General features: G+C 29.4%; 1 protein-coding gene across 2 annotated transcripts; it reads right to left on the reverse strand.

Moving 5' to 3' along the window:
- Positions 1 to 1,203: 1,203 nt before the first annotated feature.
- Positions 1,204 to 16,209, reverse strand: LOC119673403 (microtubule-associated protein RP/EB family member 1-like). 2 transcript variants are annotated; one of them, XM_038084672.1, is made up of 3 exons: positions 16,085 to 16,209; positions 1,471 to 2,266; positions 1,204 to 1,415 (listed from the first exon to the last, which is right to left on the reverse strand). In XM_038084672.1, exon 2 carries the CDS (start codon positions 2,214 to 2,216, stop codon positions 1,479 to 1,481), a length of 738 nt encoding a protein of 245 aa, XP_037940600.1. In that variant the 5' UTR covers positions 2,217 to 2,266; positions 16,085 to 16,209; the 3' UTR covers positions 1,204 to 1,415; positions 1,471 to 1,478. The 2 variants fall into 2 exon arrangements, with proteins under 2 accessions (XP_037940600.1, XP_037940599.1); XM_038084671.1 differs by having other exon boundaries at positions 1,471 to 2,276.
- Positions 16,210 to 16,436: the final 227 nt, after the last annotated feature.

A 16,436-nucleotide genomic window follows, 5' to 3' on the forward strand; every position in this document is an offset into this window, starting at 1 on the left:
AAATTAACAAAACTCCAAGTTTGAACATGCAAGTCCGGCACTGCTTTGGATTTAGTTGGCTAATAAACACTGACTCTGAGCTTCAAATCTTGCAGAGTACGAGTTTATTCTTGGTGCTTGCAATCTCAAAAACAAAAATAATTACCAATAATTAAATACAAGAAATAATGTCAGGACCACTGATGGATATTTGGCAATTATCGAGACAGCTCTATGGTTAGCCAAAAATTCAATTAAATAAAATAATAAAAAAAAATTGTTATTGTAGTTCACTACTTTTCGAATCCTCCCTATTCAAAGAAAAGCTTTTAGAAAAATTGAAACTTTTACTTTAACTGCAATAATGATTAACGCAATAATGAATTTCTCAAATAATAATGAATGATTAAAGTCTTAGAGATGATTTAAGTAAGCGACTATTTGTAAGTCCTCTGTTCAGGGACTTACAACCTATTATTATTATGGATTAAAATCAAAAATACATGACACAAAAGTAGTAATTTAATAATGGAAATGAAAAATCAACCTTATGAATAGGTTTAACCTATTTTAAGATATATTATTATTATACTATATGCTTTATAATAAGGTGACTAAAATTTATTTAAAATGTGTAGAATGCGAAGTTAACACCGCGCTTTTTAATTTTTTGGATAGATTTCTCACCCCATCTTGAACCATTTTTTTTTTCGCAAAGTCACGTAGACTTTTAGTAGAATAATACCAAGGAGGATTCTTAACCACTTTATGCAGTTCATTTTGTTTAATCTGTAGTTGTTTAATGATGATACTAGAAATATCACACCATACTAGAGTAGCATAGAATATTATTGTAACGAACATTCACTGCTAACATTTTCTTAGATAATTTAAGTTTTTATCGTCTTTTTATAAAAAAGTACAAGACCTTAATTCACATGTACTTTAAATCAGTTTTCAAGAACACAGGACCTCAAAGTATATGTGATACTCTTTGAAATCTTTACATGTACCGATACCGATGCTTATACATACATAATCTTAATGTCTTCTTGTTTAAAAAGTATAAAATTATATTATAAAATAAAAAATAAATATTCTGAGTCATAGAAAAATAATCCCGTGGCCGCAAGACCTTATGAGTGAGCATTAAGTAACATTGGCGGTGGCAATATAGTCTTAAAAATATTTTTGAATATTGCTAGATATAGTAAAGATTAAAAGTATGATTCCTTTTTTTATTTATTGGACCATTTGCCATTATATCATTCTAACTTTTTTTGTAACTTTAGATTTTTGTAAGATTTAGATTTTATAAGGCATTATATATAAGAATTAATGTAAGATTGTAATAGATCGTGAAACAGCTCTTGCAGTCATTGCTTAGACAACTTCCTTCTGAAAAAGGGTTCCGATGATTTTGACTTAAAGGTTATCTATAATATTTTATAATTTGAATTAATACCCTATTTATAAATTTATTTTATTTACCTTTGTCATCAATCAGATTTAAGATTCGCACGTAAAATGTTTTTAACCTGAATTCCAAATTTACCAAATTCACCTGACTGCTTGCAAACTGCTTCAATTTTTTTTAGTTTTCGATAGTAAAAATCTCTCTCATTCTTTAATCTGGTTAAATACACTTCACCTTTTTTGAGATTTTCAATTTCTAACTCCATTCTCTCTTTAATTTCATTGCGAGTTTCTTTTTGGAATAACTTTTCCTGTAAATAACTCCTGGGTGCTACATCTTTTTCATCTTCTTTCCACATTAACTCTACCAAATCAGTATCTGATGGTGAACCATAACCAAGTGGCTTAAAGTAACGCACAAGTTTTGCTGGATAACGGATTTTATGTGCCATGAAATTGTAGTCAAAATATGCTTTGAACCATACTAGAAATTCAATATTTGGCATAAATTCAAACTTAATTAGCTCCTTAATTGGAATGTGTTTGTTAATGTTAAGAATCTCAAATGCCATTTCTAGAGCCTCGAAGTTTTTTCTGGAATGTAACTTAGTATTGGTGTAGAAGTGAATTTTACTTAGATCAATTATTTCTGGATATAATATATCCATCAACTGACAATAAGCGGCACCTGTACATAGCTCCTCAATTCTACTAAATTTTGTTTCCAAAGTTTTATTAATCCAGTTTAGTAGTTGCTTAGGAGATTCTTTATGAGTAAGATCATCCAAATATCTTTCTGAATCGGATTTTTGAACTGCCATGTTTATCGATTAATTGATAATATATTAACTGAATTTTGCATGAATATGATCTAGAAAGTACTTAAAATTTAAAGTTTTGTAATTAAAAATTAATTCAACATTTTTATTTTTCGTAGATAGATGCTCAAAAATAATTTAGTTAATGTCAGATTAAATTTGAACTGCTTACTTAAATTTTTTACTAGTAAATGTATACTAAATTTGTTAAAATATTTAGTAAGCGTTAAAAACGATTTCTGGGGCCATATGTACCTTATAACCTACTCTATGTTCTTATCAAGATGGGTGATACTTATTAGTGAAATAATAATATATTACACCATAAATATATATATAGATTCACTGATGTTTATATGTGGGTCTGACTTTTAGTAAGCAGACTTGTATTAAAGATAATCGAACCTATATACACGATCTTTTTGTAAACCCAAGTACATGAACTTGTCAAAAGAATGAAATTAGCTTACTACTACTTGATCCACTTGATCCAAATTTTAAGTCTTTTTTACCGATCTGACAGAATTATTAACATGTACTTAAAAATTAGAAACGTAAGCAAGTTTCATTTAAAACTAAATTTAATCAGTGCTATGGTATCGGTACTAATAGTCCACTGCGAATTAAGAAAACTTGATCCACTTTATAATAATTTTTATCGTGGTTGTGTTTCTGCAAAGAAGAATGGAACTTTGTTTTGCCTCATGTGTCAGTGTCCAGATTAGACCAGTAAAAGACTAAACATCTTTTAAAGCCTCATTTTTACCGATCTGGCTGCGCTGTCATACTTCAAGAATCGGGACGTACAAGCTTTATCTAAACTGAAACTTACAATATTACGACATCGGTACTGACGGATCACGGCAATTCAAGAATGAGGAAGTGGAATGAGAGATTGGAATGGAATGTCACAAAGCAAATTAATTTAGAATAATATCTGCCATTAATCAATGTAAGGGAATGCCACTATAATTTATTTTGAGAGAAGTAAATTACATAGACTGTAAGACATCACTTTTCAAAAGAAATGAAGAAATGCATATAGTAAGATTGCAAGAAATTTTCTATTATCGAAATATTCAACAGGATATCTATTTTGGTGCATATGTTTTAAATTTTTTTCTTCTCCCTCTTTATTAGTAGTTCCTTTTAGACAGCATGGATTGGCTATTTATTTATTTTTGACACTTTTTTAAGTAATTAATGGAATAATATCAGTATTTTATTATATTTTTTGTTAACATATACAATAGAACATTTTATTTATAGAACAATTACTTATAGATTGCTCAACAGAACTGAACTTTGCTTAATAATAGCCATAAAATTTTCCACGAAGTATGTGCTATCTTTATATATCAGTGGCTAGGTTTATCTAGCCTTATGACTTCATACAAAAATCAAATTAATTAGTAAATGATTATTCAGAATATATAAACAAATTAAGAAAATTATTAATATTATCGCTTTTAATTGAATTTCATTAGTAAATAATAAAAATTTATTGAACTTATCACGAGAAATGATAATGGCTAAAGGACGCACCTAATTAAACGATATTATTGTCTATTATCAATTCTGATAGAAAATTATTAGGCCAATAATCATAATTAAATTTATGGGCCCTCAATAAAATACAAATAAACAAGCTATCGAACAAATTATTAATTATTAAAATATTATAAACGGGACTGCTGCTGTGGTAGCATGGAGGAGCTGAGACGTTTATTGCCAGAAACTGCGTAAGCCACCATAATTTGCATGCAATTAGTGACACAAATTGCAGCTGTCGAAGTTTATTTGGCATTTGCGGTGTAACACTCTGAACTGTTCACTGGGCAGGTGTAGCTACAGCCGTTAAAGTGGCTGAGTACTATTGTCACACACCTCCACCGGTATTAATTGGACTAAGTACGCGCATGCAATGGTAATAATTTTTATTGATACTCCGTGTTATTTATGAGCCACAAATGAGAACGTTGGCAACGTGGCATTAATGCCTAGCAAGAAGCCTTTGGGTTAATAAATTTCGAAGTAGAAATATTATGTAGTACACATAGGTATACGTACTAGGTTGTATAGCGATAAGCAATTATAATGTTAGCCTAAAATTAATTGAGGTTTTGCTGTTTCTTTACCTGATTTTTAAACCAATCAGTTTTGATTATAATACATAATTATATACATAATATTAACATCTTAAATTAAGCAGATATCAATTAGTTCATTGGATTAAATAGTGATCATTTTTAATTACTCTTTTAAATTCAGCATTACATGCAATGCTAACAGTTTAAATACCTCTATATTTCCATTGGTATTTCAAGCGACTAATTTAAGGTAACTGCTTTCTACTTCTAAAAAACTTGTACAGTGAAAATAAAAAATATTTTTATTTTTCTCTGTTCGTTTGCACCTCTGATAGTAAATATTGTAAAGGATTCTATTCATTCCAATTCCAATTCAGTCTGCCCGTTTTCTAATATACCCAAAATAATTAGTGTGTAGAACAAAATAAAAAACATAAAGAAAGTAAATTAATAGATAATTTTATCGTTTTGACTAATAGAAGAGGCGACTAATTTTGATAGTTCAGTGATGAGTCAATATATGCCAATTAAGATAAAAATTATTATTACTCACTATAATTACTCTATTGTGCTATCCGTGCAGAGAGCTATTAACATACTTAATAATGTGCCTTGGTTTTCGATTCCCTACGTCTCTTGACTGAATAAAAGTTCAATGAAGGTGTTAGACTCATTTATTTAAAAATCGTAGAACACGAGCAGCTAAGATGAAAGGAAAATTCACTCACAGAATCTACAAATGACGATATCCTTCAGTCTATCAAGACGATTAAAAACTTAATTTCTTTCTTTTGGAACAACGTATTTTCTATGTTTCTCAGTATTGTCTCAGTTTGACAAACGTATATCTCGTAAAAGGATTCACGAGTAGATAGACTCTTTAATCTATTATAAGTTCTTATCTAGGTATTTATACTTAGAAAACTTGTCATTGCTACTGTTCACTCGTATGAGATTTTTGTTCATTTTCTATATTTCTAAGTATTTCTTCAGTCTGACAAAAGTCTATCTCGCAAAAAGGTTCACGAGTAACTTGACTCTTTAATCTAAGTTGATCTCTTTAAGATCGCTTTAGTTCAAGAAATCTATTATGGCTATTATTCAGTCGAATGAAATATTTGGACTGCTTCAGGTCTTTATAGTCAGCCGTAATCTTCTTAACCAACTTATTTTTTATACTTCTGTATGTTGATCCTTTTTTCGAGTCAGCGCAACTAGGCACTTTTACTCTTTGATAGCTGGGGGTACTACAGAGTCTCACCCATCTTATTGACTAATTTATGTATTCCTTATAAGCTTCATGATTATTCAGTGATTGATCTAAGATCTGCGTACCTCCCAGTGTGGAGAGTGATTTCTCTAAGATCCGATAGTGCTAAGTAGGATAGCCTGTCAGTTTTCGCATATAACTTCAGGGCTCTGTCGCTTATATATTTTTTGATCGGGTCTATTCTAAGGTTTCTTAGCATGTCATTAGTGCGGATGTACCAAGGCACTTTGAAGAGTTTCAGAGAACCTGACTTTGAGCAACTTGTAGGTTTTGTATAGTAGAGTCGGCAGCTTTGCTATACGCGACACACCCATAAAGTAATGCTGGTCTAATTATCTGGCTATAGATCCATTTTCTGTTCTTCGCGCTAAGGTTGTTGTTTTGAAAAGTGGTTGTAAGCATTGCAGTGTTTTAGAGCAACTGCTTCTTTTGACTTGTATATGCTTATGCCAAGTGAACCGCTTATCAAACGTGATACCTAAATTTTTAATGCTGTCCTCCCAATTAATCACGATGTCACAAACTCTTACTTACTTACTTCTACGTATAGTATCAGGATATGACGAAAAGGGTTTGTGTTCCATAAAGGGAGCTAGTGTATCCTTCTTCTCGAGTTTATTAGCTGCTTCGTTACCGTCGAATTCGTCATGAACAGAGCAAATACGAGTGCTCGTTTATGCGTGGTAACAAACTAAGATATTAGCTTTCTCATTATCCGTGCAAAAAATAACTCTGACATTTTTGTATCGCCTTTTGAGGAGTTAATTGATATATTGTAGCGTATCATTTATTTACTATCTAATTATATTCTGTCTTAATATTGCAAGCTTGTACTTGGTGAACCCGGACAAATTCTATTAAATTTAATCTTTTTCTTTTCAACATTAGCCAAAATTACATGTTTTCGGTAATCTCGTTTACTGTTACATTTACATAATCGTAATCAATCATTATGCCATTTTTTTGAAATCAAATCTTTTTAACATTTTTTGGGGGTAACTTTCAGAGAAAGCACTTAACCCTTTACCACATTTTAGTGTAAAAATGTTTTTTAAAAAATTACTTTTGTTTCGCATTTTTATGCAGATTTGGTTGTTTGAAATCTTTTAGATTTGATTTTGAATTTATTCTGAATATATTCGTCTGTATATTATTGAATGGGTGAGGCAATTTGGTTGGTTATAAACATAAAAACCGTTCATCAAATGGAAATCAACAACACATAAAAAGGGTGATTTTCTATTTGCTTAGCAATCTTTGGGAAGTGATATATGAATTTTTGTTTTGGGGGTGTATATGAAGATTGACTTTTTGTTACAATCGATTTATTCAATTTAAAATCAAGTTCACATAAAATAAAATTTAATATAATTTTTGTTAATAAATTATTATTAAAGTAACTTGTTTTAATAGAATCTTCTATGAAGATTTAATGTATAGACTTTAGTCTTCCATCAAAGCAAAAGTTATGGTGCCAAAATCTCTATAGCAATTTTAAGTATATAATACCAATAGACACGCTTCATAATAAAGCTAGCACTGTGGTGAGAAAATATCTACATCAAGCTTAATGACGTAATACCGACGTAGTAGTACCAATACGTTGAAAATCTGTAATTTGTAGTGAATACATTGTATATCCAGCCTATCACAGTTCGCCATTAAAATTATAAAGTAGTTAAGTTCTGTTAATTTTTTCGCATTCAATTAAACGATATGTCGGATTTTACGGTGTATTTTCTTGTTGTATTATTGTGGTTACTTAAAACTCGTACTATGTTCCCATAAATACATGACTATATGTTTTCAGACTTAATCAGTTAATTGTAATAATAATATATTTAATCTCTTAATCTTAATCTTATGCTCATTTCAATGCATTTAACCATGATATAACTTAAAGCATATATTATAGGATACTTACTCTAAAGTAATGAAAAAAGAAAAAAAATGAAAAAACGTGTAAAAAGAATAAAATAAAGATTATTAAGCATTTGACAAATTCTAATTTGAGGCAAGATCACGTATACAACAACATAAATAAATCATTTCAAATCCATTTTCCTTAGGTCAGGCTAAAATTGTTTTCTCCTACCAAAGTCATCCTTGACAAATACACAAATTGTGCATGTACTGACTTACATAGAAACTTTGTATAGGAAAGGCTCCATGGCTGTGATATGTACTACGTAGGAGTACAAAAAAATCAAATCATAAAAAATTATATCACATAAAAAACATTGGTAATATGAATACAATTTACGGCTACTTATGCGAACACATGTAAGCAATCTGAACAGCAATCTGAAATGAGGGTGCAGGGAAGATTAGATGGGGATAAGTTGGATGAGGAAACAAATTTGCAAATTGTTAAGTGATTTACGACAAGACAAGCCATTTATAAGAATTTATAAGAATAAGTAAAAGATTAAATAAAAGTATCGCTATCGAAAACAAGCACAGAAGTTAAAAATATATCAGTTCATTGTGCAAAATATATCATTTGCTATTTTATACTTTTGCATTTAAAAGCGTTGGAGGATGGAGCAATGGAGAGTATTTCTTCCACTGAAGACATCTTATATTAGAATATATTTTATTGGTATAGTTGAAGTCTTAAGTGTGTTTGAAAATGCAAGCAATGACCCGCAAAATGACTATAAATGGCAGGGTGATGACACTGCATGACTACTATTTAGGAATGAATTATATGGGTTGCCGTAATTCATTTTGGTAGTCGTGGTACACAAATCGATGCAAATAAATTGAAATTATTCTGAAGGATATTTATGTAATTAAATAATAAAATAAATATAAAGATATACAATAAATTAATAAAACGGAGCCACTTTAATAAAAGGGATTTGGTGAAGTAGTTGCATAGAATCCGTTGTACAGTTTCATAAATCAAATGTGTATGGCTTAATAAGTTATAATAAGTAATTAATAAAGGATTATAAAGATACTTCAGCGTTTAAGTCAATTATTGTAATAAAATATATATATATAAATGCTTATACATAGCAGTTTAAATAATATGGCTAATATATAGAGATATATATAAATATATAGAGATATATATAAATATATAGAGATATATATAAATTATCCGCGTATAGTAAAAATCAACCTAAATCAACTTATTTATAAACTATTGCTATTTTGCGGATAGCTTCATAATTCTATCGGTGTTGCACTTCTTTGGTTTAAAGGTGAAAACTTAGCCAAGAAATTTTCAGCGAATCTTTGGGTAGCCAATTTTTACTATAAGAAAGTTTTATAGAGACCGAGAAAAGCTAGTAGTCAAACGGTGAAGGGTCCAGGCTATAAAATGAATGCATCAAAACTTCTTAACTAAGTTTCGTCATCAAAAATGTGTATAGCTACGTATCGTCATGATGGTACATAACTACTTTTCAGTTCGTGAGATTTGGTAGCTTTTTTCTAGATTATTTTATTTAAATGGTCAAGTTGTGAGCAGTGGAAAACCAAATTAATCGTTTCAGCAGAGTGGATCAACTCGTAATAAATAATTCCCTTCCAATCCCATCAAACAAACAACATAACCTAGTGGAGGGTCACATATAAATTAGGATATATCTTTATGCTATCCTAAATCTCTATTTTGCTTCTAAAGTTCCAACAGGTGTTGAGCATTGTTGGCAGTTTTATGCCAGAATTAACTGTAATACAAAACTAAAGCTTTCAGTTTAAAATTGAAGAATATACGTCGTTTATCAGATTTATCAATATTAAATCACTTATGACCTGTCCATAAAAAATGCTAAACAATTTTCGACCAATGAATAATATCAATAAATTTATAAAAAAATTAGAATTACGATGAATGACACTGGACGTCATGTAACATTTAATTTCTTCTCACAAAATCTATTATTGAACTGTTACTCAAAATTAATGGGTGTGTTTGACCATTATCTGAATCAGTATTAAAATTTCTTAACAGACACGGCCTATTGATCATTATTTTTTTGTGCATTACACAAAATTAATGGGTGTGCTTGACCATTATCTGGATCAATATCAAGATTTTTTAACACACGGCCTATTGATCATTATTTTTTATGCTTTATTAGTGTCGCATATAGTATAGCGTCGTCTTTTGTTTACAGCAATAGGACTGTAATAGATCGGTTAGTGCCACCTAAGACTAAAAATTTATGAAAAATTAACATTATTTTTACAAAAAATAAACTTTTAACAAAGCTACAGACGTTTTTTTGAAAAAAAACTTTAAAAATTGTTTTTTAGTGCAGTTAGGTAGCATATTTTATATTTTTATGTACTGATTTTATACTATTGTTCTTTTTTTTAAATTATATATCATTAGAAGTCAAATTATCTACAAGTAACGAGGACTCATTCTTTAAGTTAATTATATTGTATGAATATACAATATAAGAGATGGTGATAACGTTGAGTGTTATAAATAAATACCTTCTGGCTGTTTTTAATAGAAAGTATCTCTTATTTTTTGAAACAAGGTAGGTAAAGATGTTTTTATTATTTTCAATGCTGTGCTCTTTGTTACTGCAATGTGTGCATGTGTATATGCTTAAGTATGTATGTAAATAAATTTTAATAGATTTATATTTATTTTTATTTAGAGTCACTTTATATGTCTGATAATTTTTTAGAAAATAATAAAGCACGAAATATTATTTGAATTTGAAGAAGTAAACTGCTCTTTCAAAAATAAATTCCTTTATTTGATTACAATCAAAGAATATCTTCTAAATTTCCATATACTAAATATATTTTAACTATATATAACTATATACATCACCACAATACAAAGTAACTGTCGACAATTTTCATTGATATCCACTATTCAGACCAATTATTGCAAAACAAAAACAGTAAGTAATGAAACTGCATTAAATATGCTGGAAGAAAACCTATAAAGTATGAAAGAGTACGACAAATTGATTTAAGTGGGTGTTTACACAGAGCTTATAAGTACTCTTACGAACTTTCATAGCTAACGGGGGCAAGTGGCAAACCCAAAAATGGTAAATGGCAGCATTTAGCACGATGATGATAATCATCATCAACATCAACGGAGCATAAAATGTCGAACCGAACTCAACTGAATGCATACAACCAAATGGCGGGAAAATGATTTTCCAGAAGAAAAATAAAAAAAGCCAACAAAAATAAAAAAGAAAACAAATGCTAATGGCAGTAATGATGGAGAAACAGACGTACTGAACAGAACAGAATAGAACAGAACAGAACGGACAAGTGACTTGTGTGAATGGTGGTGGTGTTGGTGCTGGCACTGGTGCTAGCGGTGTTGTTATGTTGACTGCCAGACAAGTGCTTTATAGATGTCATTTAAGTGGGGTTAAGTAGCAAAATTTCAACGTCAATTTCCATGTATAATTTCCGGTGCGCTAAACGACGGGGTGTATTCGTTTTGTAGCCAAAATATTGGGTTGATTTTTATGTGGCAAACGCTTGAGTGGTATCGGCGTATAAAATGTCTGTCTGGGTACATTGTAGCAACGGTGGTTTTCTCCGGTTGCTCCTTTTTTGTAGCTTAACAACATTTTATAAACCATTTCTTTTATTGCTTTTATATGCTAATAGCATATTTTGTAGTGAATTGAAGAGATGAAAAGTGATTTGTGCGATTTTACAAAGCAATTGTGCGAAATCCTAGAATAAAAGGATTTTGCACTTTTCATTTTTTAAGATACATAATGTTACGATTTTAGAATATATTTATGGTCGTAATATGGAAAGATGAAAACAGATTTTGGAATAATTTCCCTGAGCTCTAAGAGGTTGTAAATATCTTCTGATTTAATGTTCTTGTCTTACTTAATGCCACATATACATTAAAGTCAAATAATTTATTGTTTTTATATCGAATGTATAATTATTTTTTTTTATTGTAATATAATCGATTTATGTACTACTAAATATATGTTGAATTATTATAAGAACAAAAAAAAGTATGTTTTTGATTTGTAATTAATTTAATTATTATTTTTTTTTGTGCTTTATTATCAAATTTGTTTTTGTGTTTAAATCCGAGTTAATAAATACAAGCATGTTCTAGTTGATATTTATCACTGGAACTATCTAGTATAGTCATCCAATTTTATTCTTTTTCATATTTCCTGTATTTACAAAATTTCTCTGCTGCAAATATTTTTAGATCAGCTCTATTTGTTGGGAAGCAAGTTATCCACATACAGACAAATATATAGATAAATAGTCTATTTGATTAATATAGTTTCACATGTTGATCAAGAAAATGTGGTCTTAATGTTGTACAAATTTTTTGTAACGTTAAAGAACGTTTAAAATATAAAAAAAAAGTTGGAAATTGTTATTTAATACTTCAATTCCTTAAACTATATGTATGCTACTGTATGTTAATATGTATGCAAATGAGTCGTCTAAGTTCTAAACATATATTCCCTATATATATATGCTAAATAATTCCATTTTCCTCCTAAGTCTTTTTTAATTATTTAATTAATTATTTAATTATTTATTTATTTATTTAATTATTATTTATAATTATTTACTGTTCCATTAAGTATAACGCATATTGCACAGGGAAAAAACATATTCAGCCGTAGGGCTCCTTAGGATCAAAATTTATTCAGTTTGTGTCTATTTGGGTCCAAAATATTTGTCTTTACTATTAGTCTAAGCATCATATGGTATCCCTGTATCATAATTTTCTTGTTTAGGTACATAAAAACACAAAATTAAAAAAATAGCTTGAAAGCACACAACACTATTCAGTTCAGATTGGTCTTTTTCAATAACTGGTGCTTTAATAGTTTTCTCAGATGTTAGATCACATTAGATAGGTTATCAGATGTTATGATGAAGTTTTTATGATAATATAAATATTACAAAGATAGTTGCAATTTTAATAACGTTCAATATATGCTCCGCTAATTAGTAGAGTTGGCAATCAGAATCTATTTAAAACAAAACATTTTTATTTGTTAAATTCAACTAGGTAATGAAAAAAATAGGATGGATGGGTCATACCCCCTGTTTTAGGTCAATAAAATGTGTGAAACACGCATATCTATTTCCTTAGATAGGCGTGAATGAATTTTTACAGGAACTGGTGTTTTAATAGCTTCCTAATAATATAAAGTTGATACTAATGAAGTTTTGGAGGTAATAAAAATATTACAATGATTGTTATCTAATTGTCTTCTAATAGCTGTTCCCATAATTAGTAGAAGCGGCTGTCTGGAACTATTTGGAATCAAACAGTTTTTACATTTTGAAATATACTACGTACTAAAGAAGAGGAGCAGGATGGGTAGTCATAGGCCCTGATTCAGGAGATCGCTTAATGTGTGAAACCCGAAGGGTATTTTTTATTTGTCTTTAAGAAACATAAAATTTGAAAAGTTATTTACCTCTTTTTATTTAATTGCTTTTTTAATTATGGTCATATTAATAAAGGTAATATTTCAATATTTCAAAATGCGAAGTTTTAAATCAGATATAAGATGGAAACCCTTTAATTTCAAAAAACTTTATCGCTGAGTTTTACACATATAGTCTGACATTAGTAAAATCATTTGAAAAATCACTTGAAGCGTTTTTTTAGGTTTTCTTTGATAATGGGAAGCTAAAGTTTTGTATTTAATTATTTGACTTTATTAAATTTCTATATGAATATTGGAAAAATCATCTATAAAATATATGATTAATCATATATAAAATATATGATTAATCATGTATAAAATGTATGATTTTGGTTTAAATTAAGAAAACGAAATCCGATCACATTTTTTTTGTTGTTTGCAATAAAATCATAATAGAGACCTCAATTCACATATAATATTAAATTAATTAAATTTATAACCATCCACCAAACAAATTGTTTTTCATTTGAAAGTCCCTCTAAAGCCCTTTATGCGTTAATTAACCCATTACATTTATTTAAACCCTCTTTTATGTTCTAAATGAGCGTTGAATTAGTTAAATCTTTCCGTAAGCATGTTCGACAATATGTAAAAATATAAATAAACAAAAATATTAAATTGTAATCCGCTTAAATTAAACGTATTAAAACAAATTTGCATACCGGTAATTGCCGTGATGAGGCACATTCTAAACTGTCCGACCGACCCACAAATAGACCCTTTTTTGTAGACCCAAACCCAAACCCAAACTCAAACTCAAATTTAAATAAACGAAAGTGTACACCCTTTTCACAAAGGTACAAATCCAATTCAAATCCACAAAGGATACATACAAACAGATACAATTATAACAAATAATAGCTGCAGCACGTGATGACAATATTTAAAAATGTTTAGCATAATTAATGCCAAAACCAAAAAAGGTGGTGCCAACTACTGTGCAACAATACAACAAAAACAAAAACAACAAAACAGTCAAATTGTAGCGAAACCAAATCTAACCAAGCGAATATCCTTAAAAACATAGTCCTTAGTCCTTAGTCCTTACTTCGTCTTCATTGTTTGTTGGCATATGTAGGAAATTGTTTTTGTTTTTGTTGTCGTTGTCTTTGTCGATTTTTTATTAGGAATATTGTGAATATAAAAAAGTTTTCGAGATACAACATAAATTTCTGTAAATTAAGCATTTCTTCAATTGATGTGCCTAATCAACCCTTAAACGGAGCTAATTTGCTGTGTACCCTAGCGGCACTCAAGTTTACCGTGAAGTGTAAGTAGTGTCGGGAAACTCAGACCACCTTTTAGGTCAAATTATCACACATTGGTTTATGCCTAAAGTTAAATAAATACCGTTCGTTGGGAAGAAGTGTCGGCTCCCTAGGGCCCAAAAAATGCGTGAATTTCAATTTATTATTGTCTCTAATTGGCTGAAGTGCCTGCGGGAAAACGTGTTTTTTCTCTTTTGTTTTTGTTTTTGTTTATTTCTCTAGTTGTTCTTTTAAGGAAAGAAGAGGGGATAGATTTCTGTCTATGAATGTTTACTGTTAGGACAGGACAGTGGTGAACATTACTTATCATAGAAGCTAATTTGATTAGAAATTCCCAAGTTATATAAAGCATCTTTAATAAAGTGATAGCATAATTTTAAAAAATTCTGATATGACAAGTTATAACAGAACATGTAATAAACTTTTTAAAATTTAAAGTATTCTATGGAAGTTTTCTACAAAAAATATTTTTTCTTATTTTAAACAATTTTAACAATATATTTATTTTTCTTTTTTGCTCCTATTGCTGAAAAAATTCATTGTTTCCATTTTTTTTAATGTAGGGGATAAGTTTTGCGGAACTATGAATGAAAGTAAATATTTTCTTTAAATAAAAATTAGTCATTAATCCTACAGTTGTTAGAATTATAACCTTGAAATAAAGTAAATATCTAATTAGCTTTTGTATGATCATAACATTGAAGACGTGCAGGAATTCGAGTACCTAGGAAGTTTTGTCAACAGCGATGGTGGCACGTCAAAGGACATCGGCGCAGAGTGAAAAAGGCAAATGACTCTTTCGCGTCGATTAACAAAGTCTGAAAAGTCAACAATGTTAGCGTCAAAACTAAGATCAGAATATTCAACGCCTGCGTACAATCGACATTATTATATGGGTGTAAAACATGGTTGCTAACGAGAACGTCGCCTCAGAAGTCAATAGAATCCTGTGACGTATTCTACACATATGGTGGCCTGCAAGAGTCTTAACGAAGAGCCATGGCAGCGCACTACACAAAAGCCAATAGAGAAAGAAATTCAGAAACGCAAATATTGTTGGATCGGCCACACACTTAGAAAGCCGACAAAAGCAACTGCCCACGCAGTCATGGAATGAAACTCGCAAAGAGTAGGGAGAAGAGGTCGTCCCGACCGTCCCGATCGTCCCGAAACAAACAAAACATTTAATCGGTCAAGTTTTCCTGCCAGAAATAGAGACGAATGGAGGAATTTTATAACTACTATTTTTTTTTTATTATGAAGAACATGTCATAATAATAATAATAATAATAATTAAAGTAGAAAATTTATAATCTTGAAAAATAGTAACTAAACCATTTTGTAGTCCCAAATTTAACTTTTGTTACTTAAGTTTAAATATATTTTCAATATTTAACTAAATTGCTTCAGTAAGACGTGTTTAGAATTACCATTATAATGATCAATATTGCAGTTTTACTAAATACTTAAAAACTTAAAAGAAATCCAAAATCTTATAACCAATAATACAACATATACAAAAAAATCTGTGAGCCAAAATATAATAATTTTATTTTTAATATTAATATATGTGTACTTAATTATTCAGTATTAGCTGTACTTAATATAATAGGACATCAAGTAAAAAATAACACCTAATTACAATATTGGGGATTCTCCTAAACGAATTTGCCGAAATTCGTATAGATATATACTAAAAATAACGATCGAAATGAAAGCTAAAATTATTTTTAGAAATAAAACCGACTTTAATTATTTACAACTTAAAACTCCCGAACTTTTTCAATAATTCCAAATATTTACTTACCACAGTATCACGTCCAAAAAATATAGCCAAATATACACTAAGGAGAAATACATAAGTCCAAAAAACAGGTCCCAAAATTTTTTTGCTATTGACTAACAACATTTACTGAAATTTAAAAAAAAACAATCTTTTAATCTAATCAGTTTTTTTATATCATAATAAATAATATTAAATTAAAAAATTGTTAAACTTTAACTACTTTGTTAGAATATTTTTCTCAGTGCATATGCATTGAAAAATAAAAGTCGAAGTTCACAAAATTTACGGACGAAATAGAATCCAGCAATTAGCGAATAATCAATGTAAAAAGTTTTTCCGGCAGAACGAAAAAAACATGTGGTTAGAGAAGCGG

Source organism: Teleopsis dalmanni, chromosome 1 (genome assembly GCF_002237135.1).
Source record: "Teleopsis dalmanni isolate 2A chromosome 1, ASM223713v2, whole genome shotgun sequence".
NCBI lineage: Eukaryota > Metazoa > Arthropoda > Insecta > Diptera > Diopsidae > Teleopsis > Teleopsis dalmanni.